Genomic DNA, 20,124 nt, shown 5'->3' on the forward strand with positions numbered 1-20,124 from the left:
CCCCAACTTTAAAATGGTACAGTCTTAGCGCCTTGTCTTAAAACGGTCACGTGAATCCCCCCCCCCCCCCCCCAATCTCGCCGCGCGCGCGTCTAACCAGAATTCATAACATCGAGTTACTCACATTAACGTATAGTCATAATTTTAAAGCATTAGATTTATATTTACGTCATATTTGCACCTTTATTAAAGCTATAATAAGTAGTATTTGGTTTTTGTCAGTTTCTGTTTACCGGTTATATGGTTTGTAACAATATATCAGTACCTATCATTGAGGTAGACCACATCATCACTGAATGTTACATCATTCAATAGCCACTTTGTGTAGCTCCACTTTCACCCATTTTAAATAACCACTTCATCCTGGGCAGGGTTGTGTTGGATCCAGAGCCTGTCCCGGGAACACTGGGTGTGAAATGCGAATAAACCCTGGATGAGACTCCAGTCTGTCGCAGGACACCATGCAGACACACACATACACACACACACACACCTATAGCTGGGGTCATAAGTTTACATACACCTTGCAGAATCTGCAAAATGTTATTAATATTACTACCACTACTAATTCTACTACTACTACTACTAATAATAATGAGGGATCATAAAAATTGTATTGTTTTTTATTTCGTACTGCCCTGAATAAGCTATTTCACACAACAGATGTTTACATATAGTCCACAAGACAAAACACAAACTTAATTTACACAAATGAACCAGTTCATACATTTACATACTCTTGATTCTTAATACTGTGTGTTGTTACCTGGATGATCAACGACTGTTTTTATGTTTTGTGATAGTTGTTCATGAATGTTAGTTGTCTGTCCTAAGCAGTTAAACAATCCACTGTTCATCAGAAAAATCCTCCAGGTCCTGCACATTCTTTGCCTTTCCAACTTTGGCTATATGACACTGAGATCCATCTTTTCACACTGAGCACAACTGAGGAACTCGTACGCAACTATTACAGAAGGTGTAAACATTCACTGATGCTCAAGAAGGCAACACGATACATTAAGTTTACACCCCCCCCAACTTTTAATGTAGTGTGTTGCCTTGTTGATACATAACATTTTGCAGATTCTGCAAGGCGTATCTAAACTTATGACCCCGACTGTAGGCGAAATTTATCATAGCTAATCCACCTACTGGCATGTTTTTGGGAAATGGAAGAAACCCAGAGAACTTGGAGGAAATCTATGCAGACACGGAGAGAACATGCACAGAAAGTCCACACACAGCAACAAGAGTTCAGAACAATTCCAACATGGGAGCCTGGAGCTCTGAGGCAACAAATTCAATTTTACTCATGTAAATGTATGTTCAGAAAAGAAAAACAAACAAACAACAAAAAAAAACACTTAAAGAATTAAATAAGGCCTAGAGATGCAGAATGAAATTAAATCTCAATTTTATTAATTTAAAAAGACATGCTTAGATAGCAGTGCTATAGGAAACATTAATTGCATATAAAACTGTAAGATGCTGACAAAAATAAGTAACAGCAACTGTACGCATTTACATTAACATATTCTCTTCCAAAATAATGCATTCATCATAAGCAATGCTGATCTGCAAATTTCATTTATAATGACAAGGCAAGAAATGCTTTCCATAAGGCACATGTTGACTAGTAAACAAACACAGACAGTCCCTTAAATTTTGCAAGTGGATGTTTACAAATGAGGTTAAGAATAGCGCTGACATTTTCTCAAGCAATGAGGGAAAGCATTTGTATTGATTACTTTAAAACTCTAGCTGGAAATGTCCTACTTATAACCGTACACATTCTTATTCACACATAACTGACATGATACACATTTTCACGATGTAATGCTACAAGATTCAAATGGGAGAAAAAAAAAAAAAAAAAAAAAAAAAAAAAAAAAAAATCGAGGCAGGTAATATGCTTTAAACATTCGGATCCAAGTTGAAAATGTAAAATAAGGATAACAAAACTTGAAAGCACATTGTCTGACATGTTGCCTATGTGTTAGAAAGACTGCCATTAAAAACTAAAAGAAAAAACACATCAGAAAGAAACGATTTTAGCAATCAAACTAAAGAATATTCTACATTATTTGATGCCCTGTACTGATTCGTATACAGCTGACTATGTAAAGCACAGCCTTTTTCAGCTATGTTACAAATTGCTTCAAGTGCATAGCTCTAACTAACTGGGCCTTCATCATCCCCACCACCTCTTCAGTTATTAAACCAGTTTGCCCCCTGATAACTGGAGGCAATAACAGACCTCATAAGTTAGTTTCTACTGCTAATTAGTATTTACTTGATTCCCAATATAAAGTCTATGCATAAGTTTGAAGACTACCTTCAGTAGCTCTCCACCAACACTACAATATAATAAGAACACAGCATGTGAACTGCATTATGTATGTTACAGAGAGCCTATTCCATGTGTGACAACTGAATATTTGGGTCGAAATGTTACAACACATGGTATGAAATTATATCTATGTACACTGTGTAAATCTGTAGAGACAGAGTCAGAACATGAGCACCTGCTATAAACTTCATTCAGGGGGCTAAATGTCTGTATGCCTGTGTTTTTCCTTTACCAAGTTCAAAAATATTCAATTTAAAGCAGTCCTGCAAAACACTACAAATTCAGAGGACATGTGAAGAGGTGTGGGAGGCTCTTTAACTCCAGACGTCCTGCGAGTAGCGTCCCTTGGTCATCAGTTTCTTGATGTAATCTGTAGCCTGGGTACGCGTCATGCCGCCGAGTTCCTCGGCTATCTCGTAGAAAGCAGTCTGTACGTCCCTCGCCATGTTACGTGCGTCTCTGGAAGATACATATAAACAGTCCATGAGCAGTCCACATTTAACAAGAGTAAAAGTTTAGCAGAGCTCAACTAGTTGGCAGAGTGACAGATAATCCACATTATGATCAGGTATAACAAGTTCTTCTTACGTCATTATATATTCTCGGTACAGGTTTATATTAATGCACATGATCTAATATGTTATCACTTCTACAGTAACAGCATACACAGGTACTGCTTATATGGTGAAGTTTTTAGTAAAGAGAAGTACATTTATGAATTTATGAAAGGAATCTCCAGTGTCAGCACTTTGTAACAGTAAAGCTGTAACTTTATGTTGTATGACATGGGAAAGTCTTCAAGACCGAAGACTTTGTGCTTTTTGGTTTCTCAATAACATAAGGTGCATTTTTTTTCCCTAATTAACTTCAAGGGGAAAAAAAAAACATAAAAAATTTGCTGATGGAATGAAAATTTATAGCTGTTATAACACAAATGATGAATACTGCGATACAGTAAAACTGTTACAGTTTAGACTAGGTTATCATACTGTGAAAATTTCCACAGTATGACAGCCCTACAGCAGATGAGAAAACAGAAGCAGCACGAATGGCTAAAATGTTGGCGACGTTCATTCTTACATACACAAACATATATGTATGACATCGATGTCCATATATCATACGATAAGTCGATAACGTAAATATCGTGACAGGCCTAAGACCTGACTGGTGGGTGGGAATTGACCAAGACTAAATTAGGGTGAAAACTGGGGGAAAATCCAAATAAATAAATTCTGTAAAAATTTCAAACCCTAACACTCCTATACCTATACTTATTTGACACAACCAAACTCATAGAAACATCATAGACACCCAACTTGTGTCGAGCAGAGAGGGGCGAGGAATATGGTAAGAAAATTTGCTAGTGGAGACGTACAGTGAAGGCACACAATGTATTAATTTTTCCTGGCCACTCACCCGCAGATATAAATGTGTGCGTTTTCTGTATGTATCTGCCTCCAGACAGCTTCCTTGCTCTTCTTCAGGAGATGCTGCACATATATCTAGAAATTTTATGCAAAAAAAAAAAAAAAAAAAAAAATCATGAGAAGGAAAAGAATTTCTAAAAGGAAACATTGCTTTCAGAAGATTTAGCCAAAAGCTAACAGCCAGATGGTGGAGAGTTTAAATGCCCGGAAATAGACTTCCATTCAGAGATATATAGTATAACCATAATTGGTTTCAGAGGTGCAGTACAATGCCTGATGCTGTGCTCTTATATTTCCTTCCTTCCAAGCTGGGATATGTGGGGGAAAAAAAAAAAGAAAAAAAAAAAGAATTGCTGTACCTTGTGCTCCTGGTCCCTGGAGAAGGCCACACTGAGCTGCGTCAGCACTCCAGCTTTCTTAAACGCCTCCAGCTCCTCCTGGTACAAGAAGTCTTCGGCTTTATGACGGCAGCCGAAGTACAAAACAGTCTCTCCCACGTCCTTACCTGAGAGCAAAATGTAAAATAACAGTTTTATGCAAATTCATACAGGTTGTACTATGAGAAACTGGTTCAGCCACTGCTGAAGGAATAATAGGAAAAGCAAAAGGAAATGGTGTTGAACTTCAAAGACGCAGTGCTCTTGAATACAGATCAGGGGTTTGCAAATAATACATTTATTAGTTAGATCACCAGGCAAGTAGAAGCCCCAGTTTGCTTACCCAGTCCCAAGTTTTTTTTTTGCCTAGAAATCTAACTGACTAGGTTTTTTCCTTTTTCTAGTTGTTGAGCCTACTTGTCTGCCAGGCAACTATGAATACGAAAACTAACAGACTGGACACAAAATCTGCTCGTCTTGGGCACCCAGGCAAGGGACTTGTCCACTCCTGCAGTTAATTCAACTCAACAGCTAATCACAGTGCCTGGTGCATAATTGCTTATTTTAGATTTATCAAATTTCTGTACCACTAAAGAATCTATTCAACCAGTTACTGAAGTAGACTGCAATTACAGTTACATACAGTCCCCTCCAAAAAATACTGGAACAGCAAGGTCATTTCTTTTGTTTTTGCTATACGTTGAAGACATCTGGGTTTGAGATCAAAAGATGAACAAAAGACAACTGATCAGAATTTTCTTTTTCATTTCCTCATATTTACATCTAGCTATGTTAAACAACCTCGAACATGGTGCCTTTTGTTTGAACCCACCTATTTTTTCTTTTCGGTGATCAAAAATATTGGAACATGCGACTGACAGGTGTTGCTTTTGTTGCCCAGGTGTGTCCTGTTAGATTGATTGTTTAAATAATTAATAGCTCAGAATGTCTGGTTGGAGCCCTGGGTTTCACCTATGAAGACTGCATTTGTTGTTAAAATGGATAAACCATGACGACCAGAGAGCTATCTATGGGATAGAAAAGCAAGCCATTTCAAAGCTGAGAAAAGAGGAGGGGAAAAGAGGGATCCATTGCACAAGCATTGGGCATAGCTGAAACAACAAATTGGAATGACCTGAAAAAGAAAGAAACCACTAGTATACTAACAACCGGACATCAAACAGGTCAGCCAAGGAAAACAACAGCAGCTGACAGAAAAATTGGGAGAGCTGTGAAGAAAAAACGTCAGTGACATCATCAGCACCCTCCACAGGGCAGGGATGAAAGTATCACAATCTACCGTTTGAAGAAGACTTAGAGAGCAGCAATAGAGAGGCCATACCACAAGATGCAAACATTGTTGTTGATGTAACTCATAATGGTAGCAGCAGAATAAGTTCGGAAATCTACAGAAACACTCTGTCTACCAACTGCCAGAGAAATGCATCCTATCTATGGGAGGAACTTCATCATGCAGCAAGACAATGACCCACATGTTGCCAACACAACAAAGGACTTCATCAGGGGGGAAAAAGTGGAAGTGGTTTTAGACTGGCCAAGTCAATCACCAGACCTTAACCCAATTGAGCATGCATTTCACATCCTGAAGAAGAGACTGAAGGGAGAACCCCCCCCCCAAAACAAACAACAACTGAGAAGCTACAGTACAAGCCAGGAAAAGCATCACAAAATAAGAATGCAACAGTTTGATGATGTTAGTGGGATTGATGCAGTTACTGAAAGCAAGGAACATGCAACCAAATATTAACGGTTATTAGTTTAAGACTCTTTGTTCCAATACTTTTGCTCACCTAAAAATTGGGTGCCACTGAAGGTGCCATGTTCTAAGTTGTTTAACACATCGAGATGTAAATATCAGGAAATGAAAGCTGAAATTCTGATCTATAGTCTCATTCATCTTTTGATCTCAAACCTAAATGTCTTCATTGTATAGCAAAAACAAAAGAATTGGCTTTGCCGTTCCAATACTTTGGGAGGGAACTGTACATAAAGTAATGCATAATATTGTGTCTGATTTTTAATGCTGTTTGAAGAGCCGTGGAGCAGCTGCAGTGTCTACCTTGCTCTTTCAGCCAGGAGCGCTCCTGAATGAAGCCCATGAATGGTGCGATGCCTGTGCCGGGACCAATCATGATGACCGGGTTGCTGGCCTTGAAGGGCAGACGGAATTGGGATTTGCGGATGTACATAGGCACGGTGGCCTTGTGCCCGTTGTCAGTAGGCAATTTGGCCTTAAGCCAGTTGGTAGCGACACCCTTGTTGATGCGGTTCGTCTTAGTCTTGTACTCAACCACCACGGCGCAGATGTGGATACTGTTGGGGTGAACCTGTCACAAGAGGGCGCTGTTTAGCAACACACACATTACAACATAAACAAAAGGAGATAGAGGCTGTAGAGAGGCACCTTGGAGGAGGATGCAATGGAGTAATAACGAGCCTGCAGGCGGGGCAGAAGCTCACACAGGTGGTCGATGGGTGGCCGCAGGGATGGCAGGTCTTCCAGGATGGCCAAAATATTCCGACTTGCGTCCAAGACCCAGCTCTGGTACAGTGACTGATAAAGAAAAGGCAAATGTGAATAATGCATCAACTAAGAACTGATGTATTGATTTTTTTTTTATGACTGAAGTGAGACACAACCTCTCTTTGGATGCAGGCAAAACTAGAAAGGGCATTAAGTGCAGAGCTTTAAATAACTGGTCACTCCTAATCGGGTCTTAATGAAATTATGAATTATAGCTGTAATATAATAAACCTTTCGCATTTGCTACTGCTGCTATAAACCGAGCTAACTTTATAGCTTAATCCTAGCTTGTCCCACCATTTTATGGTGCTAGCTAAATTCATAGCTTATTACCTGTCCCAGCATTTTATATATACACGTCACATTACATTCATGTGTTTCACTGTGAGATTTTCTTTTCCCACAAGGTTTTCTCATCACTAAACTTGAACAGTCATGTTAATGAACTTCTTATGGTGGGCTTTCACCTACTAACAACCAAGTATAAGTTTTAAGTTGTAATGTAATGTCATGTTTAGCTTTGAATTAAGCCTAACAGTTACAATTGGTTCAAGTTCAACAGGTTGGTGGGCAATAAAGGGCACTTTAGGTGACCACAATGTAAAAACATACCTTGCCCTCAGGTGAAGAGGACGCCATCTTGCGCATGTTCTCCTGGTCTTTGGGGTCGGAGGCATACTGGGCGAGCTCATAGAGAACGTTGGTGCGTGGCGGGTTGGTGATGTCCAGGTAGTGTGTTAGAGCTGTGCGGTACGTGGTGGGGCATGGGAATGGGTGTTTCTTATTGGACTCCTCTGAAAAAGGGAAAAAAAAGCAGGAAAAAAAAATCACTCCGTAACTGTGCTGATTTCACACAGAAAAAAAACAAACAAACAAACAAAAAGAAAAACTATCAGAAGCAAACGATGGTATGTATTTTAGTTCACGTTTTGTTTCCAGGCTCCACAAACCTGAAACATGTGTCACCTTAATATTTATGAAAGAAAAAATAAAAACCCACCTAAAGATCTGAATGTTAAAAACTCTTAATAGTGAAATTTAAACATGAACGAATTCAAAATATTCAAAAAAAAAAATTCAATAATTCAATAATTGAAAAACTTTTCAGATTTTTCTTTTAAAAAAAAGTGAATTTTACAATGTGATACTCTAGAGAATGAAATTGAACCTTGAATTTCAAGGACACTAATTCAAAACAAATACATATGTGTGGCTCTTACAAAAATAATATACTCCTATGCTATGAATTCAGTGGTTTTAAAATTTCATTATTAAGAATTCAAAGGCTTTAAAAACATTCACATCTTTAGGTTTCTAAATAAATAATAATTATTCACCAATACCATCAGTATTTTATATATTTAATTAGTGTAACGCTTTATTTATTCTATCCTCTTCTGTCTTTATTTTAATTACTGTATTTAAGAGTTTCTTTTGTACTTCCTACTAAATATATTCTGTCCATGAAACACCCACTTTGTTTTATTCTTTTTAATTTTTTTCAAAATTAGCTGCATTATAAAAGCACAAAAGCTGCCAAGAGTCCATTAATCAAAGCGGCCAAGGATCAGCGAAACGGGCTAAACATTTTCTGAATGAAGCACCACGGTCAATAAAACAGCTCAGAGACATTTACACAGACAAATGAGTCACGCTTCTCAAGGACAGGGTCGTACCATCAAGGTTGTTCAGTGAGATAATGGTATCAAGGTCTACGCCGAGGACTTCTCCCAGTCTGTTTACAATGCTGGAGTCATTGGTGGGATACACAGCCACGTGGTCTCCTGACTCATACCTGGTTACACAAACAGCAATTGCTCTGGCTTAATCTCGATTTTAATTAAGTGCACATAAAGATTCATTGTGTAACGTCAACAGGATTAGCTGTAAGTTATTCAAAGTCTATTCCGGCCTTATCGTTTTGAACTTATGAGTTAATTAAAAAGTGTTAGTTTTACACTATAGCTTTGTTCTATGTTATTACATCACAATATATAACAAAGGTGTATAATAAAACTTTAACATTAAGCCAACATAGACACATAATTATTACCCGTGGTGTCTAAAACTAGGCTCTTTATCTCATATATGTATAATTACTACACAGTAAGTGCAGCAAAGTCTAGAAAAACTGTTCCCTGATAATAATTAAAGAAGCAACATCCACTCAGATACCTGATCTTAGACCCTGTGATGTCCAGCTCCAAATGCATCAAGTGTCGGTCACCTCCTTTGTTGAGTTTGCGGTTAACAGTGACGGGAGCAAGGAAGGGGTTCTTAGCATCAAATGGCCTGTAGAAGAAAATAAATTAAAATAATCTGAGTTTAAAAGACTCAGATTAGTGTCTGGTGAGACAAAGTGCTCTCTGAATGACGCAGTGCATCACAGACTTACAATGCTGCATGTGTCTGGCCTGTTGTAGTGGCACAGAACACACACATAAAAAAAAAAACCCACACAAGCAGAGTGATGACGTATTACGTACGGTTTCTGGTTCTCAAAGCTCTTCAAGCGTCCCAGTTCACCGGTGTAGATCTTATTCATGTTCAAGTCCTCGTGGATCTTCAGCTCATACTGACGGATGCTACGAGGTAAAGAAAAGGAAAAGTGTGCATGTGAGATGTGAGTTTCTCGGTCTACAAGTATATTTTGCAGGCAATAAATTGTATAGCAAATGCAATTTTACATCCCACGTCCCATTCCCTAATGAAAACAAAAACTCCTCAACAAAATCTTTTGTCTGTAACAGGGACTGTTGGAAGGAATTGCAGGGGGCAAAGATAAATATTTGAATGACTGTATGATACCTGCCAAACTTTATGCTTTGCTTTTTTTTTTTTTTTTTTTTTTTTTTTTTTTTTTTTACATTGGAGTAACCTAGAACAAGTTATCACTCAATAAGCAGTCTTTTTCCCCCTCCAATGAAAAACAGCAGATGAGCCAAACAACATATGAATCTGGAATGATAGACAGACGATGAACTGTCTGATATTAACTGACACCCTGGAAACCCCGCCCCTTCCCCATATCACATCAGTAACCCAAAAGAAATAGTGAGATAACTGGACAGTAAAAAAAAAAAAAAAAAAATTCAAAAAGAAGACAAAATCATGACTGCAGTCATGAGAAAGTACCTGGACTCTTCGCCAGTAGGCTCGACTCCGAAGTGTTCACACACAGCTGGCCAGAACTGCTCTCTCCATGACACAAAGTCCTCCTCAAGGCTGTGGGGGAAAATCAAAAATGCATTTCAGAGACACAGGCACTGCAGGACGGAAAACTCTTACGGTTAGGTGGTTAGATCACGTCTGGGTGGCTTTTTAAATTAAAAAAGTCTCATGAAGGTGAGATCCAGCACATGACAGATCGATATTTAACAGTTTCTGACTCACTTGCTGTCGTCGTCTCCCATGCCAAGGTCAAAGATTCTCTGGGCACCGAGCTCGGCTAACCTCTTGTCCACGTACTTGCCCATGGCGTTGTAATGCTCATATGTTTTATTTCCAAGTGCAAACACCTTTAGAGAGAAAATGTCAATGTTCAATATTTGGAATTGTCTTTTTGCTTATATTGTCATGTACACCTTCTGAAATCTTCACACTAGACTCACAAGGAGACTCTTTTTAAAGCCGGCTTTACACTGTACGAGTTTTTTGCACAACAAAATTTGACCAAAAAAAAAAAAAAAAGTGTGTGACCATTGCTATGATGCTCGTCTAAAAGCCAGCAATAGGAGGACAGCATAGGTTTATGCAAAATTCATGAGACACTTACAAATGCGTTAGTGGCAATTGTAAAAAGTAAACAAAACATGCTAATGGATGGGGAAAATATTCTTATCACCTCAAGCTCACTTTAAAGAATGTTTCATTTTATGCGTCCGGATCGTTCTGATTGATGATGTAAGCATCAGATGAATCATTTAAGTCTACCGTTAGAGGATCTTAATAGTATGATCTGACACAGAGAAGACGTTATCTTACACTCTGTTATAAAATTCAGCCAAGACTTTATTGGGATCATCTCCTACAGTGTGACAAGTGACAATCATAAAAAAAACTCACTGAAACTGCACAGTATAAAACCGGCTTAAGAAGTTAAAAATACTACTTTAGCACAACAATGTTTTTTGATGGTATTTTAAAAGGTGTTTAACAAGAAAACAAAGCAAAGTCACAAAACCAAAGCAAAGTCAATATCAGTAAATAAATGAACACACTGTTTAATGCTCCTGGCTTTCACTTCAATTATGAAAATTAATTTGTCATTTCACAAAACAGATGTAGATTCAGATCCCTATTGGACAAGCCAGAAGCGACAGTCGCAAGAACCAATTCACTGAGACGAAAGAAGGAAGAAACCTTGAGAGGAACCAGACTCAAAAGGGAACCCATCCTCTTCTGGGTGACACCGAATAGTGTGATTATACATTATAACTCTTCTACAATTGTTTACTGTAAAGACAAATAGTACTAAGTGGTTTGAAAGGGTGTTTGCTATGAGCATATTGTGAATAAGAGTCCTGGAATGAGTTCTGGAAAGGCAGTCTTTATGATTACAGCAGCATGTCTTAGCTACAATTCTGCAGGATCCATGTGAGATTATCCACTGAAGCAAGGGTGAAACTAATGCATAAACTGGTTTTTTTTTTAATGAGCTGTTTATATACAAATCATACTTGAAAATAGTATTTATGTAGTAATAGTATGTCTGTAATATAATAGTATGAGAACCGCCATCAGCCTGAAAATCTCTAAACATTAAACAGTGATCCGTTAAACAGGAAAATAGTGACTGGTTTCATGGATTCCATGTACTCCAATTAAGTATAATTCATTTTCTTTTTCCAGCTAAAGCAAATAAAGGCTTGAGCACACAGGGGAGGAGCAGAGAGGATTGTTCAGAGGACTGTCATTCCAGTTCAAGGACTGTTTTAAGTTGAGCAAAGCAAGGCGAGCGTGTCAGACACCCGGGCAAAACCCTTTGTAATCGGACTTCAATGAGCGCTGCTCATCTCCGGATGCTAATGCATTCTAGTTCATCTTTAATCTGGCGTGCAATGCCGAGCTGTCTCAAAGCAAAATGAAACACATGGACAAAGCAACAGCTGCTGTTTTATTACTGTGTTCCTGTTTGCGACTCACTGTAACCTTTGTAGACAGCGCCGGCATTAATGCTCAAAGAACGACTGGGTCACTGGGCAGTGAGCCAGTGCTGAGCAATGGTGCTACATCCACCTTCCCGTTCGCACATTATGGTGTCTCATGACAAGGAAGCTTTTGCCATTGTGCTGACTTACATATTTGTACATTTGCAAAGTCACTAGAAGCTTACACTTTTCTACATTTGCAAAGTCACTAGAGGCAAAAAAAGGTTTGTTTAATACACCACACTCATTCTAGTTCCTCAGACAGTAATTCTGCTTAGTCACCTAGCTCTTCCTCAGAAACAAAATCTGCTTAGTCACCCAATTTTGCCCATATTTTCCATAGTAAAATGCTACGTGCAGTACGTGGTTTCCTGTCAGCTTATGAAACTGACTTAAAATCACTACAAGATGTTACGAACTTCCCATCTTTGCTCAATTCTCATCCACATTTTGTGCTTAGTTTACATTTTGTGCAGTTGCATAAGAGTGTTATGCGCAACAGAGTGTTATTTTCTCTCAGCTTGTCCAAGTCAGAACAGTGTGACTCAACATTGGAGTGACCCAAGTACGCTTACTCTGTGTCTCATGTTCCTGTGTTTCAGCAATCAATATTTTACTGAAGGTCACTGAGTAATGGCTAGCCATATCCTAATTTTTTTTTTTCCCCCAAAAGGGTATGAATTGTGGGCTTAACAACTGACACAACAGTGTGAGACACGGGCTATCGAGAGAGATTTAACAGTCAAACAAACCGTAAGGAAACAAAAGATCTCGCACTCTGTGAAACCACAGAAAAAGAGACAAAAGAGAAATCCGTCTGAGGAACTTACCGTGAAATTAACTCCGTCCAGGTCAAGATCTCCCTCCTGTAGTAAGTCATAGAAGTCCTGGGCGTTATCTGTAGGGTCTCCTTCTCCGTATGTGGCCATGCAAAAGATGGCCAAAGAGTTTTTGATTTCTTTTAAGCGAGAAAGTTCATTCTGGAAGAGAGAAAGAGAGAGGAAAGACAGCTTCTAAGTATACTGCACTAAGTGAGAAATTGTGTAAAAATATAATTTTTTTTTTAATGAGCTATAGCAGTATTAAAATACTCATCCCTGGTCACTGTGACCTTACCATATCATATTCCTCTGGATCTGCTGCCATGCCCTTCATGCCATAACGGTGGGCATCTTTAGAGAGCCTGTTGGCAAATTCTTCAGCAGTGCCAGTTTGTGACCCGTAGAACACCACTATGTTCTTGCCCTGGTGATCATCGGGCAAAAAAACAGTCACTCCAACCTGGTTCACTTAATAAGGACAGTAAGAAACTGAAAATACAATATTCAACATTTTTAAGCCTAGAACATTATACGTCATCAAGGGAGGCACTGATCATCAAATCAGTAGCTCATGCACCCTAGACAAGCAGATTTCTTGTCCAGGGATTAGTTTTTTATTTGTAGTTGCCTGGTGAAAGAAAATAAACCTACTTTTTCATTTTGTATGTGCTTAAACATAACACGCTTCACGCTTTATGCTGTAACTATAGCAAGTTTCCGAATCCCATTGCTTGCTACACCACACACGTCGACTGAACATGATCTGGCTGACGGTACTACGCTTTTTACTAGGCAAATTAATTAGCATGCACAGATGACTGACGATCTGTTTAGAATCAGGAACACAGGTATGTGAAAACACTACGGAAACTGAAAGACAAATAAAACAAAATCACTCAATTATAAGAAATGCCACTGTTTAAACGGAGGATGAGCCCGTCTGTCTGTGCGTGGCCGTAAGCCGTAAACAAATGCCTCAGCTGAAAGACAATTTGGTGCGCGCTTACTACTATCATTATTATTATTAATAAAATGATATATTATTAAATATTTGTATTGCCATATAAGTGAGTCAAAATAACTTCCACCTACGCCTTTCAGCCTTACGTTTCTGGGCAACCAAAATATGGGACTGGGCAGCACACTGGAGCTTTACTTGCCCCGTGGGTTAGCTAATACAAGCGTTATTTGTCCATCCTGATCCTTTTTCTAATACAACACTGCTATTTATTTGTGTTTGTAGTGTCTCCATGAGCTGTAAATGAACTTTTCAGATATAATATCAGAGCGAACATAGCTACATGACACGCAAGACACTATGCACTTTTCCCTTTGTGGACTTGACACTAAACCAGCGTAAATATTAAATGCTAAAGAGAAATATATAGAGGACATATACTTACTGTTTTCTTCATTTTTTCAATGAAACTGGTTTCCCTGGCAGCCGCTGGTCTACAAGAAGAAATTGGAAATGGTAAAGATACACAGGGATTACAAACAGCACTGCATATATAAAATAAATAGCATGGCATATACATATACATATATACTAATAACAAAAGAATCAGCTGAATGAAACCCATTAAATACCAAGGAAACCCACTGATACACTGTAACAGTCAAAAGACTGACAAAAAAAGTGCCATTTCTCTGGAAATTGGGAAAGTTATTCAGTCTCTTTCTCAGCACTAACAACTTCAGGTCACCTCATTACAGGCTACTAAACCAATAAACCATGTAGTAAACTCTTACCGTATACGGTATTATTAGGAGTGGGTGAAATGACAAAAATATTACATCACCATATCTGAAGACATTTCTATGATACACAATATATATCACACTATACAAGTTTGCTAACAAACTGCCAGCAAAGCAGTAGTGTGGCATTGAAAAATGAGTTTAATAATACTTTTATATTATTATTGTTATATCTGCAAAACTCATAGAAAAAAAAAAAAACTTTCACAATTTTAAAGACTGAAAATAGTAGAAAAAGGTCAAAAGAAATTGATACCCACTTGTTTACATTTACTAATATATATATATATATATATATATATATATATATATATATATATATATATATATATATATATACACATATATATAAAAAATGGTACACACCATAAAATGACAAAAAAAACTTCCCAAAGGCTTTCAGATTCATTTCATCTTCGAATTTCGGCTATACGTACAGATAAATAAATACAGAGCTGCTAGGTACATTTAAACATGTATAACCAAAATGAAGAGAAAGAAAAGGCTGAAAGCACACAGTCATGCTACATCTAAATTCTATCTTGACACCACAACATTAGGGACAGTTAGCCAGTTTTCAACAGTCTTCAGCGGTAAGGGTTAAACACAAATCAGTCTATTTAGGCAAACATCTAGCTGAATGAGGTATGAAGGACGGCACTATGGACGTCTTTACATTTATCAGCAGTCTGGTTTTATTTTACTATTTACAGTTCAGTCAAATGTCAGACATAACAAAGAAGTTCAAGTATGCTGGATAATGGTGAGAACACAAGTAACAGTGGGAACTTAACGGTCACGAAAAGAGCTTTTAAACCAAAATGAGCAATTACTACAGTGTAGTGAGCTTTAAACATTATGATTTTTGGCTATGTGGAATATTTTAGTTTTCTGTGCTCCATTAAGAGCCTGACTATGAGCTACTAAACGTCAGCTTGTTTCACTGTATGCTGTTGTAGGAAAATAATCAACAATAGGGTGGCGTGATGGGTCATGATACGAAACCTGAAGCTGATCATTCTCCTATAACATCATCTCCTGAAGTGTTTTATTCTTTTTCTACAGTTATTTGTCAATGCGAATATTTATACAAGTCCCCGTGTAAGTTGTTACTGTAGGAACGACAATGTATTCGAATCAGCACATTGATATGAACCTTACACCTGGCACTATTGTCAGAGCTGCTGTTACAGAAAATAACTCCAGACCTTCGGTCCAATCCGAAACAAGAATTCAAAAGTGCTGTGGCATAAATGTAGGTAATGTATCTAATATTATACCTCATTTGTTACAGTCTTTTGGGCAGCCATTTCCTAGTATTGAAACACACACACAAAGACTAAGGAAACAGGTGCACATTTAATTTCATGCCACTTTACACAATGACACTAACACCGGTCTCATGACCTTTGAACTTGTCACTGAAATTAATCGTGAAGTTATCATTAAGTTTTAGTACAAGACCGCTAAGCTAGGATTCATCACACAGCTATATTTTGGGCTACGTTAACATTTGTTATTAACACTAAACACTCAAATCACTAAACGCTCATTGGTAACCAACCAAGACATCAATGATAAATCAGGAATTATTAATTTCGCAAGCTGAAAAAAGGTTTAATGCTGAACGCTGAAAAATATTGCTGAACAAAAAAAATTCTCCAGATTTCACAGAAAGTGCTGCGAAAGAAAATAAATAAAGAATACGTAAAGAAATATAGAAATACGTGGCTTATTTTTTGCCTGTAAATCACTAATTACTCACTGTTGCACATGGATTTAAATAGTTAGATAAATAGTTAGATGTAAACTGTTAGATTATATTATAATTTTTGGATTATATTTATACATTATATTTTTATACAGAACATACAGCTGAGTGCAAAAGTTTGTATCCCCTACACTTTTAGATAATAAAACGAGAAAAACAAGGGGATAATTTTTAACCACAAAAGCATTAAATTCACGTTGTTAAAAAAGTTTCTTCACTATCAAAAAAGTCATAACAAGGGTCAAAATCAAATTATTACGATGAGATCAGTTCAAAAGTTTGCACACCCTGCCTGTAAGTAATATAAATATTCCCTAATAAATTGTATGTCCAGTGTTTCCTTTCATAAAAACCTCCCACTACTGGATCCTCTCAGTGTTAATATTCGCCCATCTTTCACTGAAATATTCTTTCTAACTCTAGCTACCAGATTGCTTGGCCTTTTCACGCACAGCCTTCTTCAAATTATCTCAGAGATTTCCTATAATCTGGAGACTGGAAAGGCTATGGCAAAAAGTTCATTTTTTTTTTTAACGTTTTCTGTCGGCTTTGTCTTACGGTTCGAATCACTGTCTTGTTGCAGGATCCACATACACTTCATTTGTAACTTCTTGATTAACTGTAAGACGTCTGTTAATTTTGAACTGCGTTCATGCCATCACTTGCTTTCTGGAGAACCCCAGTGCTTGTTGAACACACACACACACACACACACCCCAAAAACAACAGACAGCCACCACATTTAGGCACACATGCTTTTGCCTGTTATGATAAAATAGCCAAACGTTCGTCTCATCAGATCAAACAATCTTGTTCCAAATCACAGCTGGTTTAATGGCAAGTTCTGTCTCTTGAAGTTAAGTGCTCAGTGTAGGCTTTTGAAGAATTTCTCACATCTGCTGGCTGTTTTGGATTTTTGTGAATGCTCTGGCAGACTTTTCTGTACTTTCTTCCACTCCTTGATAACAGTTTAATGTGTTTATATTTTTTTTGGATTACAGTCATTACTGTTTATATCTTTAAATACCCTTCACCAGCTCTGAATGTGAACCTTTGAACATGCTATAAATGATAAGGTATTTAAGCAATGTGGTAAGAGGATTTGAACAGAAACGCACCTTTAAATAAAGAAGAAATACGTTTTTGCAGAGAAACCGTAAAACAAAATTATTTGTTCAACTTACTACACAGAAGCCAGTGGTTTACACTCAACTGTAATTCTAATAATAAAATTGATCTTTTTAGAATAATTAGTCAGTAAAAAGTTCTCCTCCCATTCTTTGATTCTTTGATCAACGATCAAATACAGAAAAAAGGTATAATGGATAAACTATCAGTCCGTTCATGGCCAAATTTGGGTTTAGACATTAAACAGATACTACAGATAGCTAGCCACAGTTCCATCAGAAGTGAAACCCACAAAACGGAAAACCACCTGATGACCATTTAACCATGAAAATAAAAGCTAGGAGAAACAAAGCTATGCTTTTGTATTCAATCCCTCCTCTTATTCAAACTGACAGAACAGGATGAAGAGCAGCATAGTGGCTTTGCATACCAGTTCAGGCCTAGTTTCCTATTAACTTTGGATTATTTCCACTGTGAAGTCTAAAGAGTATTGTGCAGTTTATGCAAGCGCAAAAAAAAAAAAAAAAAAAAAAAAAAAACAAAAAAAAACTCTAATGTTAAAAATCCACAGAGAAACAGCAACTTCAAACCATGTGCTTGACTTTTTTTTGCAAGAAAAGCGGAAAAATATATGCGTCCTGACTCGACAAGGGTTTATTAACCAGCTCTTTTATTCTCAATCTACTTTCATAGAAGATTCCAGGTTTATTACCCACCTGTTAGCAGCGGCCAGTCGTTCCTCAGGTAAGCTAAATATGCAACCCATAGTCTCACAGTGCCACAATAACTCCACACAAGAAACCCCAGCAATAACAACAACTCAAAAAGGAACTAAAGTTTCCCAAGATAAAAGCTGACATTTGATGGGTTTGTCAGTTTCCTCATGCTGACAGAGAGAATGATAAAAGAAAATTTCTACTAAAAGTATGCAGAAGAACTAAAAGACACCGAAGCTGAATCCTGAAGATAGGAGATGGATAACACTGGCATGGCAGCTGCAATCTGAGCTTGGATTTTTCCAGTGGAGGATCCAAAAAAGTCAGGCGAGAATATGCTCTCAAAGGAGTTATCCCAGTATTCCACAACGGAGATGATGTCATGAATAAAATCCAGAAATAAAGACTAGCCGAGGCATTTGACAAAAAAAGAGCTCCACAATCTTAACAGCCATGGAGGAAGCGAGTTAGTGCTCAGTGCTCATTTCCTGCGTCACTGAAGAAGCTGAAGGAAAAGGAGCCGGAGCAGGAAGGAGCAGGCTCTGTGTTTTCCATACTCACGCACACACATGCACGTGTGCGCAACATCTGGCAACCACAATGGCTGTAATGCCGGGAAAGAAACCTAGACTGCTTAATGAAATCTCAAATAACAAGAGCTGCACTCTAACACTGAAACTCAAAATCAAGCCAGCTCTTGCCTTCTGTTTTGCATGGAATGAGGCGCTCAAAACCAAAAAAAAGCACGAAGCCTACATTTCTGTAACCCTGGCAACAGTTGTAAGACAATGTTACTGCTTTTTTTGCGACAGGAAGAATGACTGAATGCCCCAGGCTTCCAGGCCCAGCCCTCGCTCACATTAGCTGTCCCCCTATTGGACGACATGGACTGCCATAGCAACCCCATCAGTCATAAAAGGAGTCTCTCGCGACAAGCCAGGCCCCGCGCCATTCAGGAACGCAGTGAGAGCAAATTAGAGATGGTCTGCTCAGAGAAAGGAGGGAGAAAAAAAACAGAACGAGGGAGAACAGAATGGAGCGCTTGTCTCTCTGCTCAACTTTCCACCTTTGGCAAAAGTGCTGGCTGGCCTTTCCTCTCGCGCTCTCCAGGGAACACTCAAACGAGGTTCTGAGACACAAGAAAACGAGTGGGGGCCTAGACCAGACTTAACACAGACTTCACAAGCACAATTCGGTAACATGAATGGAAACTGTATGGGGGGTGGGAGGACATGGAATAAATTATCCCAGTTCATAGTTTTCTTATTCTATTTTGGGAAAGCCCAAGAGAATACAGGCTTTTGATTTACTTAAAAACCTTTGCTGAATCGAAGGAGAAAGAAAAAGAGAGGAAAAAACGGTCACTCTAGAGCCAAGTGTGATCCTTACTGCTGCTTACGTCTATGTGGCTTTTTGTATGTACTCAGTGGTCTAGGATTACGCACAAGTAATACAGCATGAGTATGAAGGTTTAGGCCCTCTGGAAGATTTAATAGTGACTGTATACCTCAAACAACACTGACAAAAAGTTGGAACAAGTTGCTATGATGCTTAAATGGTAAGGCAATAACGTTATGCAGCCAGCTCTCAAACACTTGCATTGACAGCTTAACCATATTATATACAGTCTCCTCTGAAAGTATTGGCACGGCAAGGCCAATTCTTTCATTTTTGCTGTACACTGAAGACATTTGAGTTTGAGAGCAGAGAATGATCACCAGACCCAAACCCCACTGACCAACAGTTTGGTGATGTCAGTGGGTCACCGGCTTGATGCAGTTATTACAAGCAAGGCACTCGCTACCAAATCTTAAGTGTTATTTACTTAAGAAAGTTTGCTCCAATACTTTTGCTCACCTAAAAATTGGCATTTACTCACCTAATAAATTGCCATGTTCCAAGTTGTTTAACACATCTAGATGTAAATATCAGGAAATGAAAGCTGAAATTCTGATCTGTTATCTCATATTCAAACCCAAGATCTCAAACCCAAATGTTTTCAGTGTACAGCCAAAAAAAGAATTAGCCTTGCCATAACAATACTTTCGGAGGGGAATGTAGGTCACATTTTTGTG

The 20,124-nt window shown here is 38.2% G+C and overlaps 1 protein-coding gene across 2 annotated transcripts in view; it reads right to left on the bottom strand.

The window, feature by feature from the left end:
• Positions 1 to 1,397: 1,397 nt before the first annotated feature.
• porb (P450 (cytochrome) oxidoreductase b) overlaps positions 1,398 to 20,124 on the bottom strand; it is a 29,983-nt gene continuing 11,256 nt past the window's right edge. For both annotated transcript variants that reach the window (XM_034314806.2, XM_053227514.1), the window contains 14 exons: positions 14,077 to 14,125; positions 12,969 to 13,097; positions 12,683 to 12,832; positions 10,096 to 10,220; positions 9,838 to 9,927; positions 9,189 to 9,287; positions 8,878 to 8,994; positions 8,379 to 8,497; positions 7,315 to 7,496; positions 6,583 to 6,732; positions 6,238 to 6,505; positions 4,140 to 4,285; positions 3,770 to 3,855; positions 1,398 to 2,809 (listed from right to left, as the gene is read on the bottom strand). In XM_034314806.2, the coding sequence (XP_034170697.1) occupies positions 2,665 to 2,809; positions 3,770 to 3,855; positions 4,140 to 4,285; positions 6,238 to 6,505; positions 6,583 to 6,732; positions 7,315 to 7,496; positions 8,379 to 8,497; positions 8,878 to 8,994; positions 9,189 to 9,287; positions 9,838 to 9,927; positions 10,096 to 10,220; positions 12,683 to 12,832; positions 12,969 to 13,097; positions 14,077 to 14,125 (1,855 nt within the window). In that variant the 3' untranslated portion in view covers positions 1,398 to 2,664. The remainder of the gene's footprint in view (positions 2,810 to 3,769; positions 3,856 to 4,139; positions 4,286 to 6,237; positions 6,506 to 6,582; positions 6,733 to 7,314; positions 7,497 to 8,378; positions 8,498 to 8,877; positions 8,995 to 9,188; positions 9,288 to 9,837; positions 9,928 to 10,095; positions 10,221 to 12,682; positions 12,833 to 12,968; positions 13,098 to 14,076; positions 14,126 to 20,124) is intronic.

The sequence above is a fragment of the Pangasianodon hypophthalmus genome, chromosome 21 (assembly GCF_027358585.1).
Source record: "Pangasianodon hypophthalmus isolate fPanHyp1 chromosome 21, fPanHyp1.pri, whole genome shotgun sequence".
NCBI lineage: Eukaryota > Metazoa > Chordata > Actinopteri > Siluriformes > Pangasiidae > Pangasianodon > Pangasianodon hypophthalmus.